The sequence below is a fragment of the Chrysemys picta genome, chromosome 3 (assembly GCF_011386835.1).
Source record: "Chrysemys picta bellii isolate R12L10 chromosome 3, ASM1138683v2, whole genome shotgun sequence".
Taxonomy (NCBI): Eukaryota; Metazoa; Chordata; order Testudines; family Emydidae; genus Chrysemys; species Chrysemys picta.
In genome coordinates, this window is record NC_088793.1 from 7,627,603 (window position 1) to 7,653,039 (window position 25,437).

The 25,437-nt window shown below is 56.6% G+C and overlaps 1 protein-coding gene across 3 annotated transcripts; it reads left to right on the top strand.

The window, feature by feature from the left end:
* The first annotated feature begins 3,211 nt into the window (after positions 1-3,211).
* Positions 3,212-25,437, top strand: STMN4 (stathmin 4). Of its 3 annotated transcripts, none has more exons than XM_005308482.3 (6): positions 3,212-3,327; positions 13,634-13,705; positions 14,790-14,885; positions 18,791-18,999; positions 20,576-20,767; positions 23,565-25,437. In XM_005308482.3, the coding sequence occupies exons 2-6, from the start codon at positions 13,693-13,695 to the stop codon at positions 23,622-23,624; spliced, it is 570 nt and encodes a 189-aa protein (XP_005308539.1). In that variant the 5' UTR covers positions 3,212-3,327; positions 13,634-13,692; the 3' UTR covers positions 23,625-25,437. The 3 variants fall into 3 exon arrangements, with proteins under 3 accessions (XP_005308539.1, XP_005308540.1, XP_065443516.1); XM_005308483.3 differs by having other exon boundaries at positions 18,794-18,999; XM_065587444.1 differs by lacking the exon at positions 3,212-3,327 and adding an exon at positions 4,067-4,125 and having other exon boundaries at positions 18,794-18,999.

Sequence of the window (25,437 nt, forward strand, 5' to 3'; positions counted from 1 at the left end):
TGCCAGCTCAGGTACCATGGTCAATTTCAATGAATGATGCTCCCTCCCTCTCCCTCCGTTCATCACTCACGTCTCGTTGCCATAGCAATGGGGACCAGGGACAGCTTCTGCGGGTTCCCTCGTGGCTCACCCCTGCTGGCCTCTGCAGAGACATTGGCTCCGGGGTATTGTCTCAGGGGAGCATGGCAGTTCCCTCCTCCCCCTACACCGCATTGCCCCCTCCACTCCATTTCTCCAGGGGATCCTGCTGGGATCTGGTCCAGCGTGAGGCTTCCTGTGATCCTAGGCCTGGGTCACCCTGTTAGACCATGGTACCTCAGTTGACTGGACTGATGCGGTGCAGGTGTCCGTGGGACAGCTGGGCAGGAGATGACGAAGGTCCTGGAATTAAGCTTTGGTTCATTAGAAATATGTCCCTTTGGCTTTTCCCCATGCAAGGAAATCAGCCAGGAATTCCACATCACATGGGACGACAGGCTTAGTGGGTTAGTCTGAGTTTCTCGGAGGCTTCGGACAGGAATAAGCCGAGCTTTGTGAGCCACGGGGTGAAGGCAGGGACGGGAAAGATTGTCTCATCTTCTCCATGACTTTAGGCCCCCGACGGCAAGGTATGGGCTTGATTTTAAGTACATGGGTCATTAAAGTTAATGGAACTATTCACCCGCTTCAAATGAAGCTTGTATTTAACGGCTTGCTGGATTGGGGCCTGAGCAGATGGGATGGGCACTTCTTATCGGAAGGCTCGGCGTTTGATCAGTTTGGCTCTGTCTCTGACTCACCAGACGTCTTGGGCTTTCTAACGCTGGGCGGGAAGAGTCACAAGAACTTGTTCTCTCTCATGATTTCTGGTCCTTCAGGCTTCCAGACAGACCCGAGAAATCCAGAACAGATTCCCAGTGTGTGAACAGGCCAGGAATCCCATGGAAACAGCCTGCCCTGCGTTATGTAAGCCTCCCTTCTTCCAGGCTTGGTTAGACCTCAGTAGAACAGGCCCCCCTACTGCTGAAAGCTAATGGACGTCATCCCTTTAGCTGGAGCAAGCGACGGTTCTGCCGAAGGGCCTGTGTTCAAACCCACTGCCGATCCATGCTATGCTGCAATGATACCGTCCAGGTTGCTAACTGCTCTTGGACACTGTGACGGACTGGGAATTTTTCATATAATTTTGGATGACGACTGTGTGTGCCTCGGTTTCCCCTGTGAGCGGCCTGGTTAACTAGGTGGTGGTGGGGGAAGGTGTTTAATCTTTCCAGGTGGGACTGATGCCTGGGTCTGGGTGCCCCTTGCCTATGGAAAGTCCCAGAAGACAATTGCCCAACACTGGGTACTGAGCGACTAACGACCCAGGCGGCCCACCCTCTCTGGAAGCCAGCCGGGGGTGACCAGCTGGAGAACAAAGGCCTGAAAAGGAGGCCAAGTGACCTTGAACAAAGGACTAAGCGGGGGGCCCTTGCGGTTGTTAAGCGGGCTGGGACTCAGAAGGGGTCAGAGGGAGCTCACGGTTCTGAACTGAGGCAGGTGGACTAATGCTGTAACTTTCTGTTCTCTGGGATAGCGAAGTACTTTATACGCCACGTTCCAGACCTCTGCTACACCCTCCTGCTTTTACAGCGCTGGCTGTGAGTCACCCCAGAGCCAGATTAAACTGGGGGTGCCTGGCTCCCTTTGGGTGTGTAAGTCTTCCCCAGGTGTCCGATCCAGGTGGACTCGCTGCTGGGAGCTCGCGGCGTGAAGCCGGGGTGCTGAAGGCTCAGAGGTTTGGTTCTAGGAGGCGGTGCGGCCAAGGGGCTGACCCCAGCGAGAGAGCGTGACCCCAGGGGTTAACACTGAAGGGGGGTCCTCCCAGGGACTGTTCCAGAGAGCACCAGACCGGTAGATGCGACAGCCACTCAGCCAAGCTGTGACGTTCAAACTGCGTTTGCTCTGGTCCTGGACAGTAGCAGCCCTATTTGTTACGTTGCACCGCCCTGGCCTGCATGTCCGTGGAGGGCACATATCAGAGGGGATGGCTTTGGAGCCTCTGAACTCCCTACAGCCCGTTGTCTCAGTCCTCCCATCCTTCCAAGAGCCTGGCTGGTCTGCATGGTCTCTTCACCTCCCCTGCCATGGTTACATGCCACTTATTCACCCAACTGATGCTCCCTACCCCAGAGGTGGCTGCACTTTAGAGGTACCGAGAACCCAGATCCTGGTTCCATTGAAGTCAGTGGCAACATTCTCATTGATGTCAAGAGCACCAGGGTTTGGCCTGCAGCCCAGCTAGGGTGACCAGATGTCCCGATTTTATAGGGACAGTCCCTCAGAACTCTCCTTTGCCGCGATGCCTGCAGAAAATGAGAACCATCAGGCTGTTGGTGCACTGATACCATGGCCTGCCACGCCAACCAGTATTGTCTGATCATTTCCCTGTACTCCCCAGCTGCCCGTCTCCATCTGTCTGTGGTCTCTTGCCTTATACTGAGATGATAAACGCTGTGGGGAATAACCGTCTTTTTGTTCTGTGTTTGTACAGCACCTAGCGCAGTGGGGCAGGCTCCTAGTGCTACAGGAATACAAATAATAATAAGGATTTAGGATGGAGCGTGGAGGGTGTAACTAGGAGGACTGGGGTGAAATTCAGAAAAGGACGATTTACCCAGAGCAGCAGGAAAAACGCCTGGGGAGATGCGGTAGGGGCTGTGGGGTAGTGGGGAAGGTTCGTTATTTCAGACTTTTAAAACTAGCCTGGACAAAATAGTCTTTTCCATCTTGTATGGGTCGGGTTCCCTGGAGGTCTCACTCCCCTGAAGGCAAGGGAATTAAACCACTGAGAATCTGACCCCGCTGTTGGGTGTGTGACGGATTGAGTGACACGTGGCTGATGTTTCACCCTCTGTCTCTTTGTTTGTTTAATGGACATTGGAGTCTCTTCAGGGCAGGGATCGTGTCTCCCTGTAGGGGCGAGTTCAGCATGTGGCACAATGCGGGCAGGATCCTGGCTGGTGCATTCGGGCATCCCTGTAATGTCCATTAATCGGGTTCTCCAAAGCTCCCTGGATCTCTCCGGCCCGCTTTGCTCTCCCCCAGCCTCTCTCCCCAGGTTGAAACTAGCTTCTTTGTGTGACATCATCCTTTGGGTACCTGGCCTGCAAGGAGTTACTCAGCCAATCCCTGCTCCCCTGACAAGAGGCTGCCCAATCAGCAAAGGCCCTGGGCTCGGCCAATCGGCTGGCTCGGAGGTGATGTCATGGGGAGAGCCTGGCAAGCAGGGCTGATGCTGGCAGGAGCCCTTAGGAGCATTAAGTGAATGAGGAGCACCGGGAGCGACAGCCAGAGCAGGTGTTGGGGGTAAGTAGCAAAGGCAGGGGAAGCAGCGAGAGCTCAAGGAGGGAGGCCAGTGTGGGGGTTTGAACCCTGGGATCCCAGGTGGGTTGTGCCTGGCATTGGGTTAGCAGGACAATCCCATGGGGAGGAAGTGGCGCGAGGGGGTTTTACAAAACCCATTGGCACCGTTTGCCGTCTTTCTATTCCGTGTCTCCTAAAAGCCCAGGCTGGGGCTGAAAGCGCCGCGATCCCCCCATGCAGAGGGGCTCCCCGTCACTGGGTGCGTCCAGCTGCCGGCTCCCTCTTTGTCTGTCCGTCCTGTCTGACTCCCACGTGCTGGCTCGCCCTCACCCCTTGGGAGGGCCCACTTTGCTTTGCTGCTTGGCGAGGTGCAGGCTCCGGTGCCTGTAGCAGCATCCAGGAGTGGGAGCCACTGGACCACTCCAAGAGAGACGCCCAGCTCCACCCCAACAGCTGGGCGCCAGCTCCTTCCTTATCATCATCCCAGAGCTCATCTGTGCTTGGAGCAGGGCTGCCTGTGCCCAGCTGGTGGGTGCATCTATCCGGGCAGGGAGAAAGTGCAGTGAGTCCAACTCTAAATGCACTGGTTGGTTCTTTCCTTTCAAAAGTGGGGGCCAGTCTTTACTCTGGGGCTGCATTCTGTATGTTTGACATTTTCTTTCCTACTAATCTGTCTAGCCATAACTGGATTGCATGGGGGTTTCTCTCTCTCTGTCTTTCTTTCCTTCTCAACCCCACAATAGGTGCATTGGGCCTGATTCTGATCTCCAGCTGGTGTAAACGAGGAGTAGCCCCACTGAAGTGAGTTTACATGGGGGTAAAGTCAGTGTACGTGGGATCAGGATCAGGCCCGCTGCGTTCAAGGCTCGCGGGCTGTACCCAGAGCACAGGCGGGTCTCTGATCCCACTTCCCATCTGGCTGCAAATCACTGCCTCCCTGTCCACACACCCCACCCACCTTTGGGGGGAAAACTCCCTAGCCCCGAGTGGGGCCAGTTAGGGTCACTCCCTGTTCCGGAACATGCCCTGAGGATGTCGCCTTTGGGGGCAGCCCCACCTGAGAGCCAGCTGGGGCGGGACAGGATTGCAGGGGCCTGGCCCGGGGGTTCCCAGGTGGGACGTCCCAGAGATGGAGCATTCCAAAGAGGCTTCCCCTGCCTTGCTAGATGGGAATAGCAGGCACGAAAGCAGTGAGACGTGAGGAACCAGCCAGGGGACGGGGGGTGCTGTCAGTGCTGGAAATGGGGGGGGGGAGTCTGCTTTATTGATGGAGGCAGGAAACGTTCTTTCCTTGTGATGTCTTTAAATATTTATTTCAGATGGGGAAGGGGCAGGTGAGAGAGAGGAGAACTGGGCAGCAGCTGGAGGGCCAAGAAATGCATCGAGCTTTTAAAAGCTGAACCAGCCCTGGGGAGGCTGGAAGTTTCCCCACCTGGGGAGGGCTGTGCAGGCAAATCGCAGCAGCCCTTCCAGACGCACGGGCGCCTCATTGTTCAGCCCAGATGAGCTCATCTGGCATTATGCAGGGCGGCTGCTGCCTCTGTCTAGCAAACAGCAGCGCTCCCAGCAAAACTAACTGGAAGTCATCAGTGGGCTTGTTTTAACCTCCAGCGCCTGCTTCCACAGTCCTGATGGGCTCCCTGCCCCGCAGACTGCCTGGCCTACGGGCTGTTTTCAGCTGGGATGCTGGTGCCCCTCAATCCTGACCTTCAGCCCCCCGGCTATCCCAGTTTTTAGCCTCTCCTGAGTAAAGAGGTACAACGTGGAGATTTGTGTGGCAATGCTGAGAGATGGACACACATCCACTGGGGCCTGGGAGGAATCATAGAATATCAGGGTTGGCAGGGACCTGAGGAGGTTGTCTAGTCCAACCCCCTGCTCAAAACAGGACCAATCAGACAGATTTTTTCCCAGATCCCTAAGTGGCCCCCTCAAGGATTGAACTCACAACCTGGGGTTTAGCAGGCCAATGCTCAAACCACTGAGCTATTCCTCCCCCCTGTTTCAAGTGTTCACTTCAATCAGGCCTTCAGAAGGGCTAGCCCGTGGCCCCTGCAGCGCACTTCTTCATTAGCAGCTGGGGAACGTGCGTTTCAATCGGAGCAGAGGGGTTCCAATCAAGGTGGCCGGGCCGCATAGAATGTCAGAGCCCCCTCCAGCCTTTGTAACTATGTTGACATGGGATCAGCCCGTGCACGGCTGCAGCAGGGAGAAATTCCCCCTTAGCTGAAAAGGCAGCAGCCCGGGTTGGGGGGCAGTAGGTCTGGTAAGTGAAGCCCACGCTGCCCCAGCACGTGGCTTAGCTTGGTGCCCGGGCGTTGGGGGAACGATGGGTTAATGACTTCTGACCTATTTCGCTAGTCTAGGTTTTCCCAGAGTACCTGTCGCAACAGCAGCAGGATTCAGTCCAGCAAGGACACACGTTTGGTGTTCAGACACCAGCACAAACCGCTCCCCGCCACTAGCCCCTTGCCCGTGTGGCCCAGCCTATCGCGGTGAGTGTGACATCCCCGGACAGGAGCGCTCTTTGCTAAGCCCTGGCTGGGTGGCTGTCCAGAGTTTTAAAGAGGGGTTTCCATGGAGAGAGGCCAGGTGCTTGCAGAAGAGAGGGACCTTCCCCCCAAAGAACCTGGGATGAGACAGGTATTGGCCCCACTGCCTCACCTGCCATTGTAGCCTGGGACAACCCGTTGGGTTTTAATGCACTTGTGGTTTCTGATGGGAGAGCTAGAGGGCCAGACGGGGTGACGGTGGCCCCAGGGCCCTCTGTGATCTCCAAACCCAGAGGATCAAAGAGTAGTTTAGCAAACTCTCCTCCTGCTGGGATGTGAATAGGTCTCTATGGCTCTGGGCCATTGGGCTGCCCCTGAGACAAGGCGATGGGGATCTGAGCGATATGGAGGGTCGATGGCGCTCATCTGTGGCTCAGGATCGAGGCCCCTCCGCGGGGGTGAGGGGACTGGGATAGCAAGGGGTGCTGCGGGCTAGGATTGAGGAGCTTTGGGGTGGGGGGATCTCTGGACAGGGATAGCGGGGGGTGGGGGTTGCCGGTCAGGATTGAGGTGCATCAGCAGAGCTGTGTGCAGAGCCCAGGACTGGGATAACTGGGGGAGCTGCAGGTCAGGAGTGAGGGACCTGGTCAGGGCTGTGTGGGGAATGGGAGAGCCCAGGACTGGGATAGCCGGGGGGCTGCAGGTCAGGAGTGAGGGGCCCGGTCAGGGCTGTGTGGGGAATGGGAGAGCCCAGGACTGGGATAGCCGGGGGGGCTGCAGGTCAGGAGTGAGGGGCCCGGTCAGGGCTGTGTGGGGAATGGGAGAGCCCAGGACTGGGATAGCCGGGGGGCTGCAGGTCAGGAGTGAGGGGCCCGGTCAGGGCTGTGTGGGGAATGGGAGAGCCAAGGACTGGGATAGCCGGGGGGCTGCAGGTCAGGAGTGAGGGGCCCGGTCAGGGCTGTGTGGGGAATGGGAGAGCCCAGGACTGGGATAGCCGGGGGGCTGCAGGTCAGGAGTGAGGGGCCCGGTCAGGGCTGTGTGGGGAATGGGAGAGCCCAGGACTGGGATAGCCGGGGGGCTGCAGGTCAGGAGTGAGGGGCCCGGTCAGGGCTGTGTGGGGAATGGGAGAGCCCAGGACTGGGATAGCCGGGGGGCTGCAGGTCAGGAGTGAGGGGCCCGGTCAGGGCTGTGTGGGGAATGGGAGAGCCCAGGACTGGGAGAGCGGGAAGCGGAGCTCTAGGATGGGATTGAGGCGCCCATGGCCAGGTTAGCAGCTGCAGGCCTGCTCTGAGGTGCATGGAGGTGACCTCATTTATCCTCTATCTCTGGGCATTAACGGGCCCTGGCTAGAAGCCAGCTTGGCGTGGCCAGCAGGGTTACTGTCATTTCCTATTCCTCTGACAATGTGCAGGGCCCTTGGTGACCGGGACGTGCCGCCCACAAGACCGAGGAAGATAGGAGCCCTCAAAACAGGGAGGAAACCCCTTCCTCTGAGACCTCCCTCCCCCACACACCACCACAGCCTCCACCCCCAACCCAGGCTCCATAGCAAGGAGGCTGGGTGGCTCCTAGAGATTTGCTGGGGCAGATCCACTTGGGTTCTGCTGCTTCCCCAGGTGGCAGGCGGGTTCTTAGCTCCCTGCCTGCTGTGTTCTCTTGTGATCCCAGCAGGGCACTGCTCAAAGCCGCTCCCTCCGGGCCTGTCACCTCCTGGCCGGACCTCGCTATTAAAGAGGAAAGTTGTCCCCATCTGGGCCCTGCTTCTGGACCTGCCTGGTAGGTGCTGCCCCAGACCCAGGCGAGAGGCGGGATCAGATGGGGCTCGGTAAGCCGCCCAGCGATTCTGTCATGGCTCCAAACCCAGCCATTCCCCCAGCTGGAGGAAACAATCCATCCGTTGTCAGCACGCCGGCTCACAGCCAGCTCCCTGGGCCTGGCACGAGGCATGCCCATTGTTTGGGTTCCTCTTTCCCTCCGCTGCGGGGTTTGTTTACATGGCGCAGTGTTGACCCGGGACCTGCTGGTTCTTAGAGCCAGTTCTGGATGCCAGGAGGTACTCAGGGGCCCACAGCTGGCTCCACCGGGGGCCCTGAGCCAATCCAATCCCTGTGCCAATCCCAGCTCAGTGACTTAGCTACTGCACATGCCAAGAGGAAGGTGGCACCGAGGATGCTGCTTTAACCGCTAACACCCTGGAGCAATGCCTACATGCATCTGCAGCCCCCATCTCTCCTGCAACCTCCCCCCCCAGTGAATGACACCCCGTCCTCCATCAACAGACCCACCCCACTCTCAGGCACCTCACCTGACCCCGTATCCGGCCCACTGCAATGGATTTCTCCTCTGCAGCCCACTCCTGCCCCCACAAACACACACACGAGGGTCGTCAACTACAGCGCACCCCTGCGTGCCGTTGGGCCAGGATCCGGGACATTCGGCACCAGCCCCCTCCACGCTCCCATGTGCTGCAGGAGGCTCAGCGCTGCTCTCCAGCACAGGCAGCTGCCGCTCCCGGTACCCTGGTCGCACACATGGGAACAGGTCAGTTCAATAGGGCACAGCCCATCCCTGGCTTGACAGCTCTTGGAAAGTAGTTTAGAGTCATAGAATCCTAGAATCTCAGGGTTGGAAGAGACCTCAGGAGGTATCTAGTCCAACCCCCTGCTCAAAGCAGGACCAACCCCAACTAAATCATCCCAGCCAGGGCTTGGTCAAGGGCTTCACTCCCGCCGTGGAATTTCAGTAGCCAGCTATCGAGCCAGCCTCGCCGGGAACTCAACCAGAGCTTGCAGACCTTGCTGGACCTTTCACTGAGCCCGGCCCAAGCCCTGGATTTGATTGACCCTTAGGGGTTGAGTTAGTCCTTATTACAAAAGTCTTGTCTGGCCCTGGCCCTGGCCCTGGCAAGGTGAAGGGTGGGGCTCCTGGCCCTGCCTCTGCCATGGCCTTTTTATGTAAGCTGGCATCAGAGTCTTAACAGCTCCCTGCCTCGGTTTCCCCATTTGTCACAACGATGGTGGGGAGCTTTACCCTGCTTTGCAGAGCACTTTGGGAACTTTGCACAAAAACCGCTAGCGAACGATACACTGTTATTAGCCTTCCTGGGTAGCGCCTAGAGATTTCAGCAAGTCTGGGCCCTCAATATGCTGGATGCTTTACAAGCATATAGTATAGCCCCGGCCCCAAGGAGCTGCAGATCTATAACATTCAATCTATTATTAGCCTCCCTTCTGGGCAGGTAACTCTTATTACTTCCTTTTCAGAGGTGGGTAAACTGAGGCACGCAACCTGCCCAATGCAGTGGCAGAGGTAGGGATGGAACCCCGAGCCTAGAATCCACAGCCGGAAGGGACCATTTCCGCTCATCTGGTCCGGCCTGTGTGCTTCCTCGCCCAGAGATGCCGGTGTCAAACACCCAACACCCTCTCTTAGCTAGGCAGTGAAATGCGTGTTGATACCTAGGGACGGGCTGGACAAGAATGGGGGAAGCGGCTGTGCATCTGCGGCACTGCCCTTAGCAATCGCCTACCATGACGGGGAGACAGCAGGTGCCCAGCCACCGGGGATCCCAGGGTTCAAACCCACCTTGCTCAGGGGTCGGTAGTCCCGTGCTTCGGGTGCGCTTTGGCATTCGGCTGCTCTAGATCACGGCGGCGCTTCGATCCCTTAGTCGGGTCCTCCCTGGTGGAGCCCTTGAAAGCCCTCGCGGGCCTGAACCCAGCGAAGGCAGCTGGAGTTTGCCAGCCAGGCGTGGGGTGTGCCGGGCCGGCTGCTGGGAGCTCAGCAGGCTAAACGGAGCAGCACAGGGTTGCCCACCACGTGCCCTGAACGGAGCCACACACACACACACAGATTCTGGTGAGACACTCCAGCAGGGGGCAGCATCCTGACCCAAAAGGCTCTTCCCTGACCGTGTGCCCTTTCTCCACCCTGCACTTGGCAGCTGCACCCGCCCCGAGTGTGGGAGACCCAGAAACATCAGGACAACGCCAGGAGGCCTGTACTGGGGGGCGCTGGTGCTGTCCCGGCCCAAACAGCCTGGGCTTCCCCTGGAAGAGAGAGAGAGAGAGAGACACGGGAATGGGCTGGAATGATTCTGATAGGGATTCTGTATGGAGGCTGCTGGACACAGACAGACCATGTGGTTCTCTCTGGCTCCCAGCTGATTCACGGCCTGTGCTGCCTAGCACCGCCCTCCCGCCTGGCCTCGCCCGGTCGCTCATGGAAGGGACCACTGGCTGCACTGCCCTGTCTTGGCTAGAACGGCGTGTGCCAGGCTGCTGAGCGGGGGCTTTTCGTGCACAGCCACGGGGCGCCCTCCTTTGGAGTTCAAGTCCTGGCCCCACTCCTTAGCCATGGCGGGGGCTTTCCAGCGCCACTCAGCGTTGCCGCTCCCACCGAAGTCAATGGGCGTTTTATCGGTGCAGCCAGCGGGATGTTTACGACTGACCTCAATGGGAACGGCGTTGGGTTAACATTGAAAACCCACCCGTCCCTGCTCCGTGCCTCAGTTTCCCTTATGTGTACGATGGTGCTGAAATGCTTTCCCCACTTCTCTGGGCTGATTCAATCCAAGGGGCTTTGAGATCCTCAGAAGGAGGGTTCTGCAGCAGGGCTACGTGCTAGTCCAACACCCCCCACTTTCCTGATGCTGCTTAGAGACTAGCCGGAGCTGGGGAGAGCGGGGCGGCGGGATGAGTAGATGAATAAAGGCCTATGCGCTGGGGGAATGAATTGGGGCCTCTGGGAAGAATTTTAATTGTGGCGCCTTTTCCAGCTCTGTTCCATTTAAAGAGAGGCCAACACCTGATTTTATCCACTGTGCCCGGGCGGGGACAGTACAGGACACATTCCATTCTGCCAGCCCGGCCTCCCATCATGGGGGTGGGCAGGTCCCAGCTCAGAGCAGGGCAGGCTGAGAAGAAGGTGTTGTGGCGATCTGTTCAGTGTGAGCGCACCGATTAAAGGCCAGACTCCACACGCTGGTTTGCTATTGCAGGCGGCTCCTTGGATTGCTCACACTGATTTATTACGGTAGGGCCGCTCAGGAGTGCTGGGCTGCCCCTGCTGGGTTATTATTGTAGGGTCACCTACTGAGTGGAACTCACTGATTTATTTATCAGAGGGTTGTTCGTGGGTGGTTTGTTATTGTAGGGTTGCTTGTATGATGCTGCAGCCACTAATTGTTTTGATGTGCAGGGTGGAGAAAGGTATGGAAGTGTTTGCTTTGAAAATGAAAAGAGTTGATCTAAAGAGCTCCAGGATGAGGCTCTTGGTGGGAAATCATACCACTTCTTCTCAACCTTGGCCATGCCCGCTTAAGAAACCCCTGTGCAGAGAGAACCTGCGGGATCCAATCCACAGTCACAGACTAGGGGTCAGGGAAAGCACCGGTGCTGGGATAGAATCCTAAATTGAGGTCATCAGATGGGCTTGAACCTCAGGACAAGCCTCTACCAACTGAGCTAAGGGAGTAACTCCAACAGCAGGTAGAGGTAGTAGGCTGCTATCTTTTGTTAAACCGGGACATGATGCCCAGTTTGTCAATGCAGCATGTTACATAAGCGGGGAGAGGGACCAGGTATTGTTTGTGCTGTGAGGCACCTCAGAGCTTGTCAGAAATCAGACGTCCTTTCTGTGAAGACCACTGCAATATTGGAAAAACAAACACTTCATCCTGAATCAGGACAAAAGATCTAAAACGTTCGCACAACAAAATTTTGAATTTTTGTTTAAACTCTAGTCAATCAAAACGTCTCGTCTCCGGCACATTTCAAACATTTGGTTTTAGTTTTGACCCTTTTTAATGTATTCTTTTTCAAAATATAAAGTAAAGCAAATTTCGAGACACAAAGCCGTTTCCCAACGGAAAAGCAAAACTTTCCATTCCGAAAAGGTCAGAATAGGCTGCAGCGACATTTCCAAAACAGGGCGGGTCGTGTTTTCATAACGAAAGGTTGTCAAAATCGATACGATTTCACGAACAATTTCAGGTGAATCAAAATGGCATTTTCTGACAGAAAACTGTTTTGAGGAAAAATGTGCAACCCGTGATAAAGCAGCCTGAGGAAGGGTGGGGATAGGACACAGGGGACCTCAATTTAACTCCTAGCTCTACCCCTGACTGTGTGGGACCTTTGGCACAGGTCACCACCCCGTGCCTCAGTTTCCCCATCTGTAATGTGGCGATAATACTAACCCACCTTTGCAAAGAGCCTTGGGAACGAAGGCTGGAAAGGGCCGTGTATTGGGTTATTTAGTAGAGTCACAGCGCCATACAATACAGTGTCACTATTGCAAGGTGCAGCGGGTTGGACCATTATTGCGGAATACCATAGGCACTGCCTGTGGTCGCTGGGCTCTGTCTGTGCGTCTGTTTCTACCTCGGGCTATCGACGGAGGCTCGTTTACGTCCCTTGTCACCACAGAACCTGGGCAGACGGGTTCAGGCGGCGTCCTCAGCACGTGCCATCATCAATCCCCTTTTCCTTTCAGGGCCTGAGCCAATTCACCCCCAGGGGAGCTCTTGGCCTCGGGAACTAATTTTGCCACTTCCTGGCGTAGCATAAGAAAAAGAAATTGAACTCTGGGCTCCGAAACGGCGCTGATTCCAAACACAAGAGGCACCAGCTGTGTAACGTGGCAGAGATTTTGCGGGCCACACACACATGGCTGAAAGACCGGGAGACGCCTGCTGTGCCCCTAAGACCTGTAGGAGAAATGACTTCACTGGTAAATGACTGCAGAGGCATATGCCCCAGTCGTCGAGTGGGTCTTTCCAGGCCAGGCTCCCAGCTCCCGGGCACTGGTCTGAGGGATCCTTTGTGTTATGACTAAATCTCACCGAGTAGCATTAGACATGAGTATTAGACTCCCCTGACCACTGTCACCCACCACGCAGGGTTGGGTGCCGGGTAGGACAAGGGGCCTGGCTGGGCACCCCCCGTATTAATTGGTCTCAAGCGGGGAACGAGTGAAGCTGGAATATGTGACCCACAGACCCGTCTAGGCCCTGCTGTGCTGAACGCGTGTGCTCTCTGAGGGGCGCCGGGCGTTATTAACGCTCTGGTTCTGGGACCTCCGCCCTGTTTCAGTGGCTCCTTCACTGCAGGGAGGGAAGAAAAGCGGCTTTGTCTGCTCCAGTGGCCATTGTTTTCTTTGCTTTGTTTTGTTTGGCTTCCGAAAGAACCATTTGCATTGTCCTGATTGCCCCCCGCCCCACCTCCTCCAGCTCTGCTGTTACTCCTCAAGCCTGGCCTACAATGGTCCCTGTTATGCCAGCGCTGGGCTCCCCACATACGGCTCGGCCAGTGTGATCGGGGCAGGGCATGTGTCAGGCGCACCAGCAAAAGGCGAGGCGGTGGGGACTGGAACAACATGACAAGCTGCACATCGGGACTGAGGGGCACTGGCACAGCGGGGTGTGGGGTGCCAGGAGTGGACTAGCAGGGGGCTGCACGTCGGGGTTGAGGGGTTTATGAGTGCTTGTGAGTCACTGTATATTTTGGCCAGACAGGTGTGACTGAGTGTGATTGTGTGTCCATGGATCATGTGTGGGTGTTGTGTACCTATGAGTGGCAATGCGTGGGATCTGTGTTCATAAGGGTGCTTATATCCTGGCTTGTGTGGCTGTTTATAGCTCTGTGTGTGTGTGTGTGTGTGTGTGTGTGTGTGTGTGTGTGTGTGTGTGTGTGTGTGTGTGTGTGTGTGTGTGTGTGTGTGTGTGTGCGCGCACCCTGCTTGCCTGGAGCACCTCCCCCGAAGGGCTAACGGGAGCCCTGCTGAGCACTAACCATCTCGTCTCTTTGCTCCTCCAGGCCCCGACAAAGCTTCTGGCCACACTTGATTCCCAGCCTGCTGAAGGAACCCGAGTGCCATGACTCTGGCCGGTACGGACGCGCCGTGAGATGCCCCCAACCCGTGGCACCTCGCTCCACCTGCTAGCACGAAGGGGAGAGCACAGCTGGTGTCTAGCCCTGACCCCTTTCCTGCGGGACGGGCGGTGGCCTCCATCTCCATCAGCCACGTGCAGGGCAGGGGGAGAATGAGGCGTCCCTAGCCCCAGAATAGCTCCAGGCCCTGTTCCTTTTGAGTTCCCTGGGAGAGTCACCTGATTAAATTGGCCCCTGCCACTCAGAAGATGCAGGAGGTGGCCCAGATAGAGATGGGCCCAGCCTCCCGCCCTGAGCATGCCCGCCTGGACGGGTGCCCCCCTGGGCAATGCCCACGCCTCCCAGCACGCTCCCAGGGGCTGCAGCGGGGAGGGCTGGGTGTCACAATGCAGTCGAACATGCCAGGCATGCCGCTTTGCTCTGCCACCTCCTCCTTTCCCCACCGCTGCCACCACTCTGGGATCAGGTCACAGCTTCCCCTGATGCTGGGGTGCAGCCCTGGGGTTTTGCTTCACCCCAGCAGAGCTCAACAGACCCAGCCTTGCTGCTACAACTCCAACAGGGGGCAGGGCAGCCTAGCAGGTAGGGCGCTGGCTTCCTGGGGCTCTGTTCCTGGTCCATGCTGTGCCTCAGTTTCCCCTGGGAGAGCAATGCTTGCCTGCCTTTAGGTCCAGTGGCTAACAGGTGCGATTGCCGTGACAAGTAGGTGTGAAAAGTGAGGAGCGGTTGGTATAAAAGAAGTTTACTCAACTCAGCAGCACGTGACCTGTCTCAGCCACCATCCCCCCTATTTTACTGCTGCAGGGGAGGGCTTGGAGCCGCGGGTTTGGAATCCCTGCCCTCAGATATACTTGTTCATCCCCTTGAGACAGACAAGGAGCGTTTGGCTCTGGGGTCCTTCCTGGCAAACTTCCTCACCGCCCCCCAGCGCTGCTCCGCATCAGCGAGCCGCAGCTGCTCCATCCCAGAGGTGGCTGCATTTCGGTCAGGGAGGCGTGTGCGGGGCGACTCAGAGCAGGTAGGATTCTCTGGCCGTCAGCCGGGGCTGCGGAGACTGACTCTCCCAACGGTGTTTTCGCAGCGTACAAAGAGAAGATGAAGGAGCTCCCCCTTGTGTCCTTGTTCTGCTCCTGCTTCCTGGCCGACCCCTTGAACAAACCAGCGTATAAATACGAAGGTAGGTCACTCACCCGCAACGCTTGCTCCTGTTAGGAGACGGGGAGGTGTTGGGGGATCAGTGCACATTAATTCCTTCTGGTATTACCAAGGGCCTGCTGTGGGGGAAACAGCCGGTCTCCTGGGGTCCCCACCTGTCCTGGCTGTACCTAGGGTGACCAGACAGCAAGTGTGAAAAATCGGGACAGGTGGTGTGTGTGTGTGGGGGGGGGTAATAGAAACCTATATAAGAAAAAGACCCAAAAATCGGGACTGTCCCTATAAAATCGGGACATCTGGTCACCCTAGCTGTACCCCACACAGCAAACATCAGGTTGGGTCAGGAAGGGCCCCCGAGGGCGAGGTTCACACCTGCTGACCCAGAAGGTTCCACACCTGGCTGGGGCTGTGCAGCTGGTGAGGGCCACCTGCTGGCAGGAGGGAGAATTACACCACAACATTCGGCGCCAGAGGAGTTCACTAGCGTCTCGCGGGAACAGCTGGGAAATCCCTTAATAAGGAGGGCAGAGGCAGGAGATCAGCTAGACCCAGCTCATCTGGAAAGCAAACTGGCTCGTCACAACCCAGAGCAGGGCGGTGATTGAATCCCACACCTTCTGCCCCAAAAGCCGCTTCAGCTAAGGGAGAGCCTCCATGAGCTGGTAGCAGTAGGAGGCTGTTATCCTCTAGGCAGGCCAGCGCCTGGAATGGGACATCACCCCTTTAGCCAGTGTATTACTAACATCAGGGATATTGGTCGCATCTGCTGTTATTTCCTCAAACGCCTTCTTTCCTGGCCTAGAATTAGCCTGCAGAACCCACTCTCACTAATTGCTATTAGCTTAGCACAGTTTAAAAAAAACCCACTGGGCATTTACGTGACGAAGAACAGACAATGATCAGGGCCATCCACCTTCATGCTTCCTGGTACAGACAGCACCACATGGGATCAGGAAGAAATTCACCTTCCCTTCCCTCAGGTACAAAGGAATTCCGCTGCGTCGGAAGCATGAAGCATTGGCCGTTGTCAAAGACAAGCTACCGGAACAGGTAGCCCATTGGTCTCTTCCTGTCTGAGAGCAGCTAACTTTCTCGAGTCTCCCTTCATCTTATTTGTATTGTAAGGCTCTAGAGACAGGGCGCATGATTTCCTAGGTACTTTCTACAGCACTGTGCTCCCTGCGGCCGCTCGGCTGACGCTAGAGGATAATAATCACGTTGGCTCCGGCTCCCACTGGCAGGGGAGTCAGAAATGCAAGGCGCAGACGGTGGGCGTTTCCACAGATTGATTTCAGGGAAGCCACAACTAGATGGATCATTCCAGGTGACTCACGTCGGCAGACCCAGTCATGCTCGACAGCAAGGATCCGCGGGAATTGGGCATCACCGCTCTCGGAGTGGCTGGCTCCCCCCGCCACCAGCCATGCCCCCTACACCTCCTGTTCTTGTGTTGGCGCGCAGTGTTAGGTCACTGTGGAAGGCGCTGGTCCCAAGCGGCAGAGAGCCTGGCTTTCCGGATTGCCACGAGGATTGGCTCATACTGAAAACTGGGCTCTTGGCTGCATTGTAGCCTGTATGGATTCATCTTCTATTTCCAAAGCACAGTCATAGAACCACAGGGCTAGAAGGGACCGCAAGGGTCATCGCGTCTAATCCCCTGCCAAGACGCAGGGTTTGTTGTGTCTAAACCATCCCAGACAGATGCTATCCAGCCTCCTTCTGAAAATCTCCAGTGAAGGAGCTTCCACAACCTCCCCAGGTGTCTGCTCCATTGTCCTTCTGCTCTTAGAGTGAGGACGTTTTTCCTGAGATTGAATCTAAATCTGCTATGCTGGAGTTTGAACCCACTGCCTCTCGCCCTGGCCTCTGTGGCAAGAGAGAACAGCTTTTCTCCATCCTCTCTATGGCAGCCTTTCAAGTATTTGAAGACCGCTGTCATATTCCCCCTTAATCTCCTCTTTTCCAAACTAAACATACCCAGTTCCTTCAGTCTTTGCTCACATGCCTTGCATTCTGTCCCTTTGATCATCTGTGTTGCTCACCTCTGGATCCTTTCCAGTTTCTCTCCATCCTTTCTCTACATTGGTGACCAAGATTGGACACAGTACTTCAGCTAAGGCCTACCCAGCGCCGAGTAGAGCGGTACTATCACTGCCCGTGACTCGCATGTTATGTCTCTGTTAATGCAACTTAAAATTGCATTTGTTTTTTTGGCAACAGCATCGCGTTGCTGACACATGTTGAGGTTGTGATCCACCACAACTCCCAGAGCTGGGCGCATTTTTTGTGTGTGTGGCAAATAGCAGTAGTAGGCTGTTATCCTCCAGGGGGATCAGTCCCTGGAATGGGACATCATCCCCTTAGCCCGTGTGTGATTCACAGCAAATTCACCCAAATTACATTTTTCAGGTCAACGAAATTTGTAGTGAATTCGGGTTGGATTCAGCAAATAGTTTCTGCCAGAAAAAAAGTGGGGAAAAAAGGCTTTTCTGAAAGGTTGGAATGGTTTGTTATTTAGCTAATTAGAGAGAGAGCGAGAGAGAGCGAGAGAGAGCAAGAGAGAGCGAGAGAGAGCAAGAGAGAGCGAGAGAAAGAGATGAAAAACACCTCCCCCCAAAAACAACTAAAACAAAACGAAAAATCCTTTCATTTTGGGGTCAAACTTAACATTTTGTGTGACTCAATTCTTTTTTTCCCCGGTGCTTCATTTCAGCAAGAAAAACCAAAATAATTCGCTTCAGTTTGAACGGAACCAATTTTTCCCCCCAGATTTTTCCGTTCAGCCTCCAGACCAAATAATAATAATAATAATAATCCATGATTCATTTCTATCTGCTCTAAGCTGAACCTTGCCCATGAAGGGCCATGTCTCAGCAGGGGCATTGCCTGTATCCTGGCAGGCTAAGCACTCTCCTGGTACTCCCAGCCAGGCCCGCTCTGAGTTCACACTGCCCATTGTCAGCCAGTCCAGCCCGCAGCCTCCTTGCCAGGGACAAGCCGTAAAACCTGCTGGGTTTTGTGCTTTGAACAATGGATTGGCACGGGGGTCGGCTCAGAGCAGGTGACGGAGCCTGAGACAAGCGGGCGTGTGAGCGAGAATGAGAAGATAAGGGGTGAGGAAATGGATGAGTGACCGTTGGCCGGTGTGCAAGGGGGAATGTGTGTGAATGCTGGGGGGAGCGTGGGAGAATGGGGGTGAATGAACCAGGAGGGGTGTGAACATGGGCATAGAGGGTGAGTGAATGCAGAGTGCGTGAGCATGTGTGTGAGTGTGTGTGTGTGTTAATACTGGGGAATTGAGGGTGTGAATGGCTGCTGGGGGACTGAGTATGTGTGCGCTGCTGTGAGCGGATGGCAGAGGATTAAGCGTGAGTGTGAGCAGCCAGCGGGGAACTGAGTGTGAGTGAGTGGCTGGGGTGGCAGACCGTGAGTGTGCAAGCAGGTGTGAGTATGCAAGAAGGTGTGAGTGGCTGTGGGGGATGGTGTGCGTGTGGCTGCAGAGGGGTTGCGTGGGTGTGCAAGTGGGTGGGAGTGTGTGAGCCAGTGTGACTGCATGGCGGTGGGGGCAGAGTGTGAGTGGTGCAAGCAGGTGTGAGTAGTTGGGGTGAGTGTGCAAGTGGGTGTGCACGTGAGCGGGTGAGTGTGAGCAGGTGTGAGTGGCTGCAGGGGCAGTGTGAGTGTGCGAGTAGCTGTGAAGGGTGAGTGTGCGAGCAGGTGTGAGTGGCTGCAGGGGGCAGTGAGTGTGTGAGCAGGTGTGAGTAGCTGTGGAGGGTGAGTGTGCGAGCAGGTGTGAGTGGCTGCAGGGGGCAGTGAGTATGCGAGCAGGTGTGAGTAGCTATGGAGGATGAGTGTGTGAGTGGGTGTGAGTGGCGACAGGAGGAATTGTGAGTGTGCAAGCGGTAACTCCTCCCTCGCTCGCTCTCCCAGCAGACACCGTCGACCTCACCTGGTGCGTCATTTCGGACATGGAAGTCATCGAGCTGAACAAGCGCACCTCGGGCCAGTCCTTCGAGGTGATCCTAAAGCCGCCGTCCTTCGACGGGATCCCCGAGTTCAACGCCTCCCTGCCCCGGCGGCGCGACCCCTCGCTGGAGGAGATCCAGAAGAAGCTGGAGGCGGCTGAGGAGCGGCGGAAGGTAGGCAGAAGGGCGCCCGGGGCTCACGCTGTGTGTGGCTGGAGACAGGCCACGGGGAAACGTGGCACATTGGGGCGCTGGTGCGTCACGGCGTGGGAACAGGTGCAGAGGATTCTGGGAAGTATCTGAGAGGTCCATGGAGAAGCAGTTGAATGCAGTGGGCTCACGGGGTGAAGAACTCACGACGCCCGGCCCTGCGTCCTCCGCCGGACAGCCCAGCCCGTAGGCTGGAAAGGGCAGGCTCCGCGCAAAGCCATGGGCAAGTGCCTTCCGCCATTTCCAGGGCCGCTCTGCTGAGGGCACTCGTCCAGCCCGGAAAGGCATCCCCGAGTGGGCGTTTGCCACTTGGCTACCTCGTGTGGTTTGCCGGCATGTGAATTATTGATCAGTCTTCAGCGTCCCCCACCATTACAGTGGCCAGGTGCCCAGTTTTCGATCGGAAAGTCTGGGCGAAAAGGGGACCTGACAGTGTCCGATCAGCTCTACTGACTGGACACTCAAAGTCCAGTTACTGCAGGTGGGGGAGGCGGGGAGGCGCCGGCTCATCACCCACGCCAGCCCCTACTCAGTCAGGGCCACCTCCTACTTGCGTCGGGTGGCTGCACCTCCCAGCCCCGGCTCTGCAGAAGAATCCCTGGGGGAGGGAAAAAGCAGCGAGCAACAGGGAGAGGGGGGGGAAGAGGAGTGGATGGGGGCGGGGCCTCAGGAGAAGTGGCGGGGCAGGGCTTTGGGGGAGAATAGGCAGGGCAGGGGTGGGGCCTTGGGGGAAGGGGCGGGGCAGGGGTGGGGCCTTGGGGGGGAAGGGGCGGGGCAGGGGTGGGGCCTCAGGGGAAGGGGCAGGGCAGGGGTGGTTCCGGCACTCCTGCTGGAGTGTCCGGTTTTTAAATATTACCAAGCTGGCAACCCTACCCACTGCTGACCCAGCCACCAGGAGCTCTGCTGGGCAGCGGATTGACTCCGCACCAGCCTTTGAATCGCCCTTCGCATGCCTTAACTCCATGCCAAGCTCTGCCCTCAGCACCCCTGGGCGACTCCACTGCGTCCAGCGGGCCCCCATGGGTGCACTGGGATGGGGAGGGGGCGTGGCCGGGGGAAGAATTTGCACTGATTCTTTCTGGCCAAAACTGCAAGCTCCCCCCGTCGCTTGGAATGGGCCAACCCGAGAACCGGGCTGGAGTGAAAAGCTGGAGGCAGGAAAACACATTCGCACGTAGCATGGGCTTGTGGAATCACCGGCTCCGTGGCCATCACTGGCCTTTGAACCGTCGGCGCTAAGAGCCTGAGTCTCCGCAGCTTGAGCTAAAGGACTAAGGCCAAGAGCCTTGAAGGTATTTAGGCGCCTAACTCCCAAAGGACATAGACAAAGGGAGTTAGGCGCCTAAGTACCTTTGAGGCTCTGGGCCTCAATCTCCTAGGCAGCAGCTGGGGCTGGGGTGGAGCGGGGGTTATGTATCGCAGGCTGAACAGCTGGTTCCACTCGTGACTCAGGCACCTCGCTGTCCCCAGCGGGCCCGGGACTCTGCGTGGCTCTCGCCCGGCGCTCAGCCGGCTTGTCCTGTTTGCTTTGTGGGTGCAGTACCAGGAAGCGGAGCTCCTGAAGCACCTGGCGGAGAAGCGGGAGCACGGGCGGGAGGTCATCCAGAAAGCCATCGAGGAGAACAACAACTTCATCAAGGCGGCCAAGGAGAAGCTGGCGCAGAGGATGGAGTCCAACAAGGAGAACCGGGAGGCCCACTTAGCCGCCATGCTGGAACGCCTGCAGGAGAAGGTGAGTGCCGGGCGCCGGCCCCGGGGCTGCGAGGAAAGGGCATGGCAAGATGCCATCGGTGCACCCAACAGGTGCCCTGGGGTGTCCTGTATTGTTATATCTCAGTAGCACCCAGAGGGGCCAAGATCAAGGCCCCATTTGTGCTGCACAAACACTTAATAAGAGGCAGGCCCCAGGCCCTGTCTAGTCAGACTGTAAAGACAGAGGCAGGGTTATTGGACAGAAGGGGACACTGAGGCCCAAAGCGATGACAGGCCAGATTTTTAAAGGGATGTAGGTACCGAAACAGGCAGATAGGCGCTCAAGTCCACCAAACTGGTGCCACTGACCTTGTCAGCGCTACAGCTCAGGTCCCGCCTAACAGCACCCCCCCCCCCAGAGATAAGGGGGGGAAGCACCACGCCCGCATGGAGGACAGCCGCTCAGGGAAATGCCGGCCGAGCGTGGGAGTGGAAGACAGGCGGAGGATTTTCGGCTGCTAGGGCCCCTATCTACGCCGCCGACCTGGCTCAGGTGTCTGACTCCGGGAGAGAGTTCACGGACGAGGATCCCACCCGGAGGCGGCTACCTCTGGCCCGTCCGCCAGGCACACCAGCTCAGCCACATAGCCCCTACCCCTTCCCCTTTCCCGCCCCCTCCTCAGCATTTCACTCCTGGCTGGCCGGCTTCGGAAAATCCCTTTTTTAGGGGCTTCATGATCCCCCTGGGCCCTGCAGGGAGCCACCGAAATCAGGGCCGAAAGTTCTGCTAGGCAACAGGTCACCCAGGGGCTGGGCCTTGTTCTGCTCCGTAGGCAACACCTACACCCCTTTCCAAAGCTGGCCCAGGTGATTTGCTCAAGGCCAAGTCTGTGGCAGAACTGGGAACTAAATCCTGCTCTCCTGAGATCCCCCTCCCTCGCCAGGCCGTCCCCCGCTCCCCTGGGGGCTGGTTCCCGCGGAGCTCTCTTTAATCTCGGCAGCTTTATTCTTAATTGCAAGGGGGCCAGCTGCAGCTGCTGGTTATGGGGTGTGTTTTTGTGGGGGGAGGGAGTTGCACCACGTGACTCATTGGGCCACTGCCTAATGAGGGGGAGCTGCCTGGGAACCTGACTCCCGTCACTACAGTAGCACAGATTTCGGGATCTGCGCTGTAGAGGGCCGGCAAAGGCAGCTGCCTTTGTTCAGTGATGATCATTTCCCTCCACCGCCTGCCTGTTAATCTGCCTTGGGCTGGTGTTAAGTAATTGCCCCTGTAGCCATGGAAAGGAAGTGGTCCTTGGTAACCGCACCATCTCTCTCCTCTCCTTTCCTTTCCTTTGCCTGCCTGGGAGGGAGACTCCAGTCCCAGAAACCCACCGCTGGGATGGGGCTCTGCAAATGGCAGTTCCCATCCCTCTCTCCAGCGCCTCTCTGAAAGGCTTTGGGCTCAGAACAGGCTGGCAGAGCAGGGTGACCCTCGGGGACAGCCAGGCGGTTCTGGACAGGAGTCAGAGACCAGGCCAGGCAGACGGACAAACAGCTGGGCTTGTCGGCTAGCTCACAAGGGCAGCTGCTGGCCCCCTTTTCCGTCTCGCACCGAGGCACGCCCACTGAATCTCCCTCTTGGCCGTTCCCCAGCCGCCAATCCAGGCTGGTCTATGTCTCAGTTTAAGGTATTTCGATGGCCCCATATCTGAGCACATCACAGTCTTTACTGTCTTTCCCTTTGGGCAGCAGGGCAGTGCCATGAGCCCCATTGTCCAGATGGGGAAACTGAGGCACAGAGCAGCTGGAGCAAAGCAGGGTCCTTCCTTAGAATCTTGTCCGTTGCTTTGTCCAGGCCAGTTTGTAAGGACTCGAGCAAAGCGGCGCCCAGCCCTTCCCTAGGAAGATTCCACAGCCTGGGCAATGGCTCATTCTAGACGTTCATTTCCTCAGTTTCATCTCCTGTCTCCTAAACCCAGTACCTTGGGCTGCCCTATATGCAGTTCCCCGCCTCCTGGGTTACAGCGCCCCCTCCGGGCGCCATCCACAGAGGACAGCACTTTGATACAACCCAGCGAGGAGGCCTTGGCATACACACTCCCCCCTGGGCCACGGCCGTTGAACATTAGTAGGCCTCTTATATCTTCTGGAAGATATATAAATAAATCCATCCCAACTCCAGTGAAACAGGTCCTGCTCCTCCACCAACTCCCCTCCTCCAAACACCTTCTGCAGCCTTCACCTTGTATCAGAGACCAAGAGAGTGAGACAGAGAAGACCAATCTAAGAACATGCCTACAATGCGATGAGAAACCCATGGCTGGCCCATGCCAGCTGATGCGGGCTCGCAGGGCTGTTTAATTGCTGTGTAGATGTTTTGTCTCAGGCTGCAGCCTGAGCTCTGGGACCCTCCCACCTTGCAGGCTCCTAGAGCCCGGCCTTCAGTACCAGCCTGGACGTCTACACTGCAATTAAACAGCCCTGGAGTCTGAGCTCCGTGCACCTGAATCAGCTGGCACAGGCCAGCCAGTGGTTTTTAATTGCAGTGTGGACATGCCCTACGTTCACGGCAGTCTCTGGGACACTCAGTGTGGTCTTGTCTGATTGGCTCTGCCTTTCTAGATCGGGGCCAAGGACTATCTGTGTCTGGGCACCACTGCAGCCCTTAATAATCACATCCCTAGTATGACACCTGTGGCTTTGGTGGTGTTACGCCAGGGAGGAACCTGGGCCACCACACTCTTTCTGTCTTTGCCTCTCAGTCAAACCCCTCCGCAGTCCCTTTGTCACTGCCCATCCTCGAGTCCTGAAGCCCAGCACGCTAACAGGGTCCCCCTTCCACCTCTCCCCAGGACAAACATGCGGAAGAGGTGCGGAAAAACAAGGAGCTCAAGGAAGAAGCCTCCAGGTAGAGAGGCCAGGACGGTGGCGGTTTGGACTGACAGCGCCAGTGAAGCTTTGCGACCGATGACGGGGAGTTCCTCTGCTTGCTTTGTTTGTGAATGTAAAGAATTGACCAGTGAAGCCATCCTATTTGTTTTGGGGGTGGGAGGGGAGATGGGGAGGAGAGAGATGGGGCAGGGAGGTGTTTGTTGGAGGGAGGATGGGGAGGGCTGGGGGGGAATAGACACACCCCGTTTGGGAAGTCTACAATCCTCTCCACGGTTTCATTTTTACTTCCTCATCATTAGTGTCCAAGAAAGAGTCCAAACGAACAAAGGGTCGGTGACGCTGGCTGTTAGGGGAGGTGACATGACGGGGTGGGAGAGGGATGCACAGCATGGGTGACTTTAATTTGGGGATCAGGGCTGAGTGGAGGGGGCTGCCCTGTCTGCATCTCTCTGTAACTGTGGGCAGGAAAGTCGTCTCTCGGGGGTGCGTGTAGCCTGTTCTGTGTTTGCCATGAACTTTGGTCATTAATACAAATGAAACATCTCCTCTCCGTGTCTCGGTCTTATTCTTCTTTCTGTCTCTAATGGCAGGCCTGTTGGGGGCCTGGCGCTGTTTGGCTTTGTTCTTCCCAGAAGCTCTTGCAGTCTTTTGGAAATAATGCTTTGCCAGCAATTCAGTATTGTCAGACATTAATTAACAGGTTTCCCACCCTCTCCCCCCCAATGAGAAACAATAGCTTCCTAGGATGGCGTTATCTGGTTGTAGGAGACACTTGTTTGGCTGCAGTGAAGTGAAGTTCAAAATCCCTCTGATCTCCCTGAGAGTGAGGATTTGTCAGATAGAGCCCAGGATGTCTCTTCTAATGAGAGATCCCTTTTTCTAGGTATGGAGCAGCAGAAAATTTTGCTGCAGGTTGGAGTGAGGAAAGCAGTGGGAGGGCAGAAGGCACCTGTGGCTGGGATTTCTGGGAGAAGAGACGTTCGGCTCTGTGGTGAGCTAGAGAGAATCCAGTGCAGGGCAGCGGAAGTGATGCTGATGCCAGGAGCAGAGAAGAGGAGGGACTGAGGGAGCTCGGATGATAGACCCAGGGAAGACGGGGGTGGGTATCCGATCACAGGTTATAACTAGCTTCAGGCTAGCAGTGCCCATGGAGAGGAGAATTATCGCTAAGGCCAGCAGGACAAGGAGTGATGTCCCGAAGGGAAGTGAGGAAAAACTGAAGATAGCTATTCAGAATGGTTTCGTCCAAGCTGGGCGGTGGAGTGGGCTCCCAGAGGAGATGACGGATGCCTCCTTGTTACAGAGTTCCAAGGGCACATTAGGAAGGAAGATAGTGGAAAGGGGTGACCGCCAGATCCCTGGGTCGGGTTGCACTGAAAGACCAGCCAATGCTGGCGTTCACAGCCCCATGGGTGGGCTTGACCTGCCCTCTCACTCCTGGAAAAAACAGGAAGGCTGAGGTGCGGTCCAGCCAGCTCTGAGCCAGAAGGCAGAGAGCCGGAGCAGCTGGCCTGCAGACAAAGCCTTCCAGCTAGACCGAGCCCTACCCGCCACATCGATTTCCAGCAAGTGAGGTCTCGCTGGCCACTCCAGCCGGATAAGGCTTTTAGGGCATTGATTAACTGAGGGGCCTTGATAAAATGGCCTCTCTGGAGCTTTTATGATGAGAGCAATTAATCAGGGCCCATCTCTTCAGAGAACAGCTCGGCACCGGATCTGGCTGTGGGAGCTGGTGGGGGGGGGGGTGGGGAAGAGGCCAGGGAGTCTGTTCCAGTTGTGGCACCAGCTGTCTTTTTGTATACAACCGTTGTAAATAAACTGCCTTGGCATTTC

Excerpts from the sequence above, each read along its gene's own strand:
- STMN4 (XM_005308482.3), top strand. Across the intron at positions 19,000-20,575 it reads CGGCTGAGGAGCGGCGGAAG|TACCAGGAAGCGGAGCTCCT; the intron begins GTAGGCAGAAGG and ends TTGTGGGTGCAG. Across the intron at positions 20,768-23,564 it reads TGGAACGCCTGCAGGAGAAG|GACAAACATGCGGAAGAGGT; the intron begins GTGAGTGCCGGG and ends ACCTCTCCCCAG.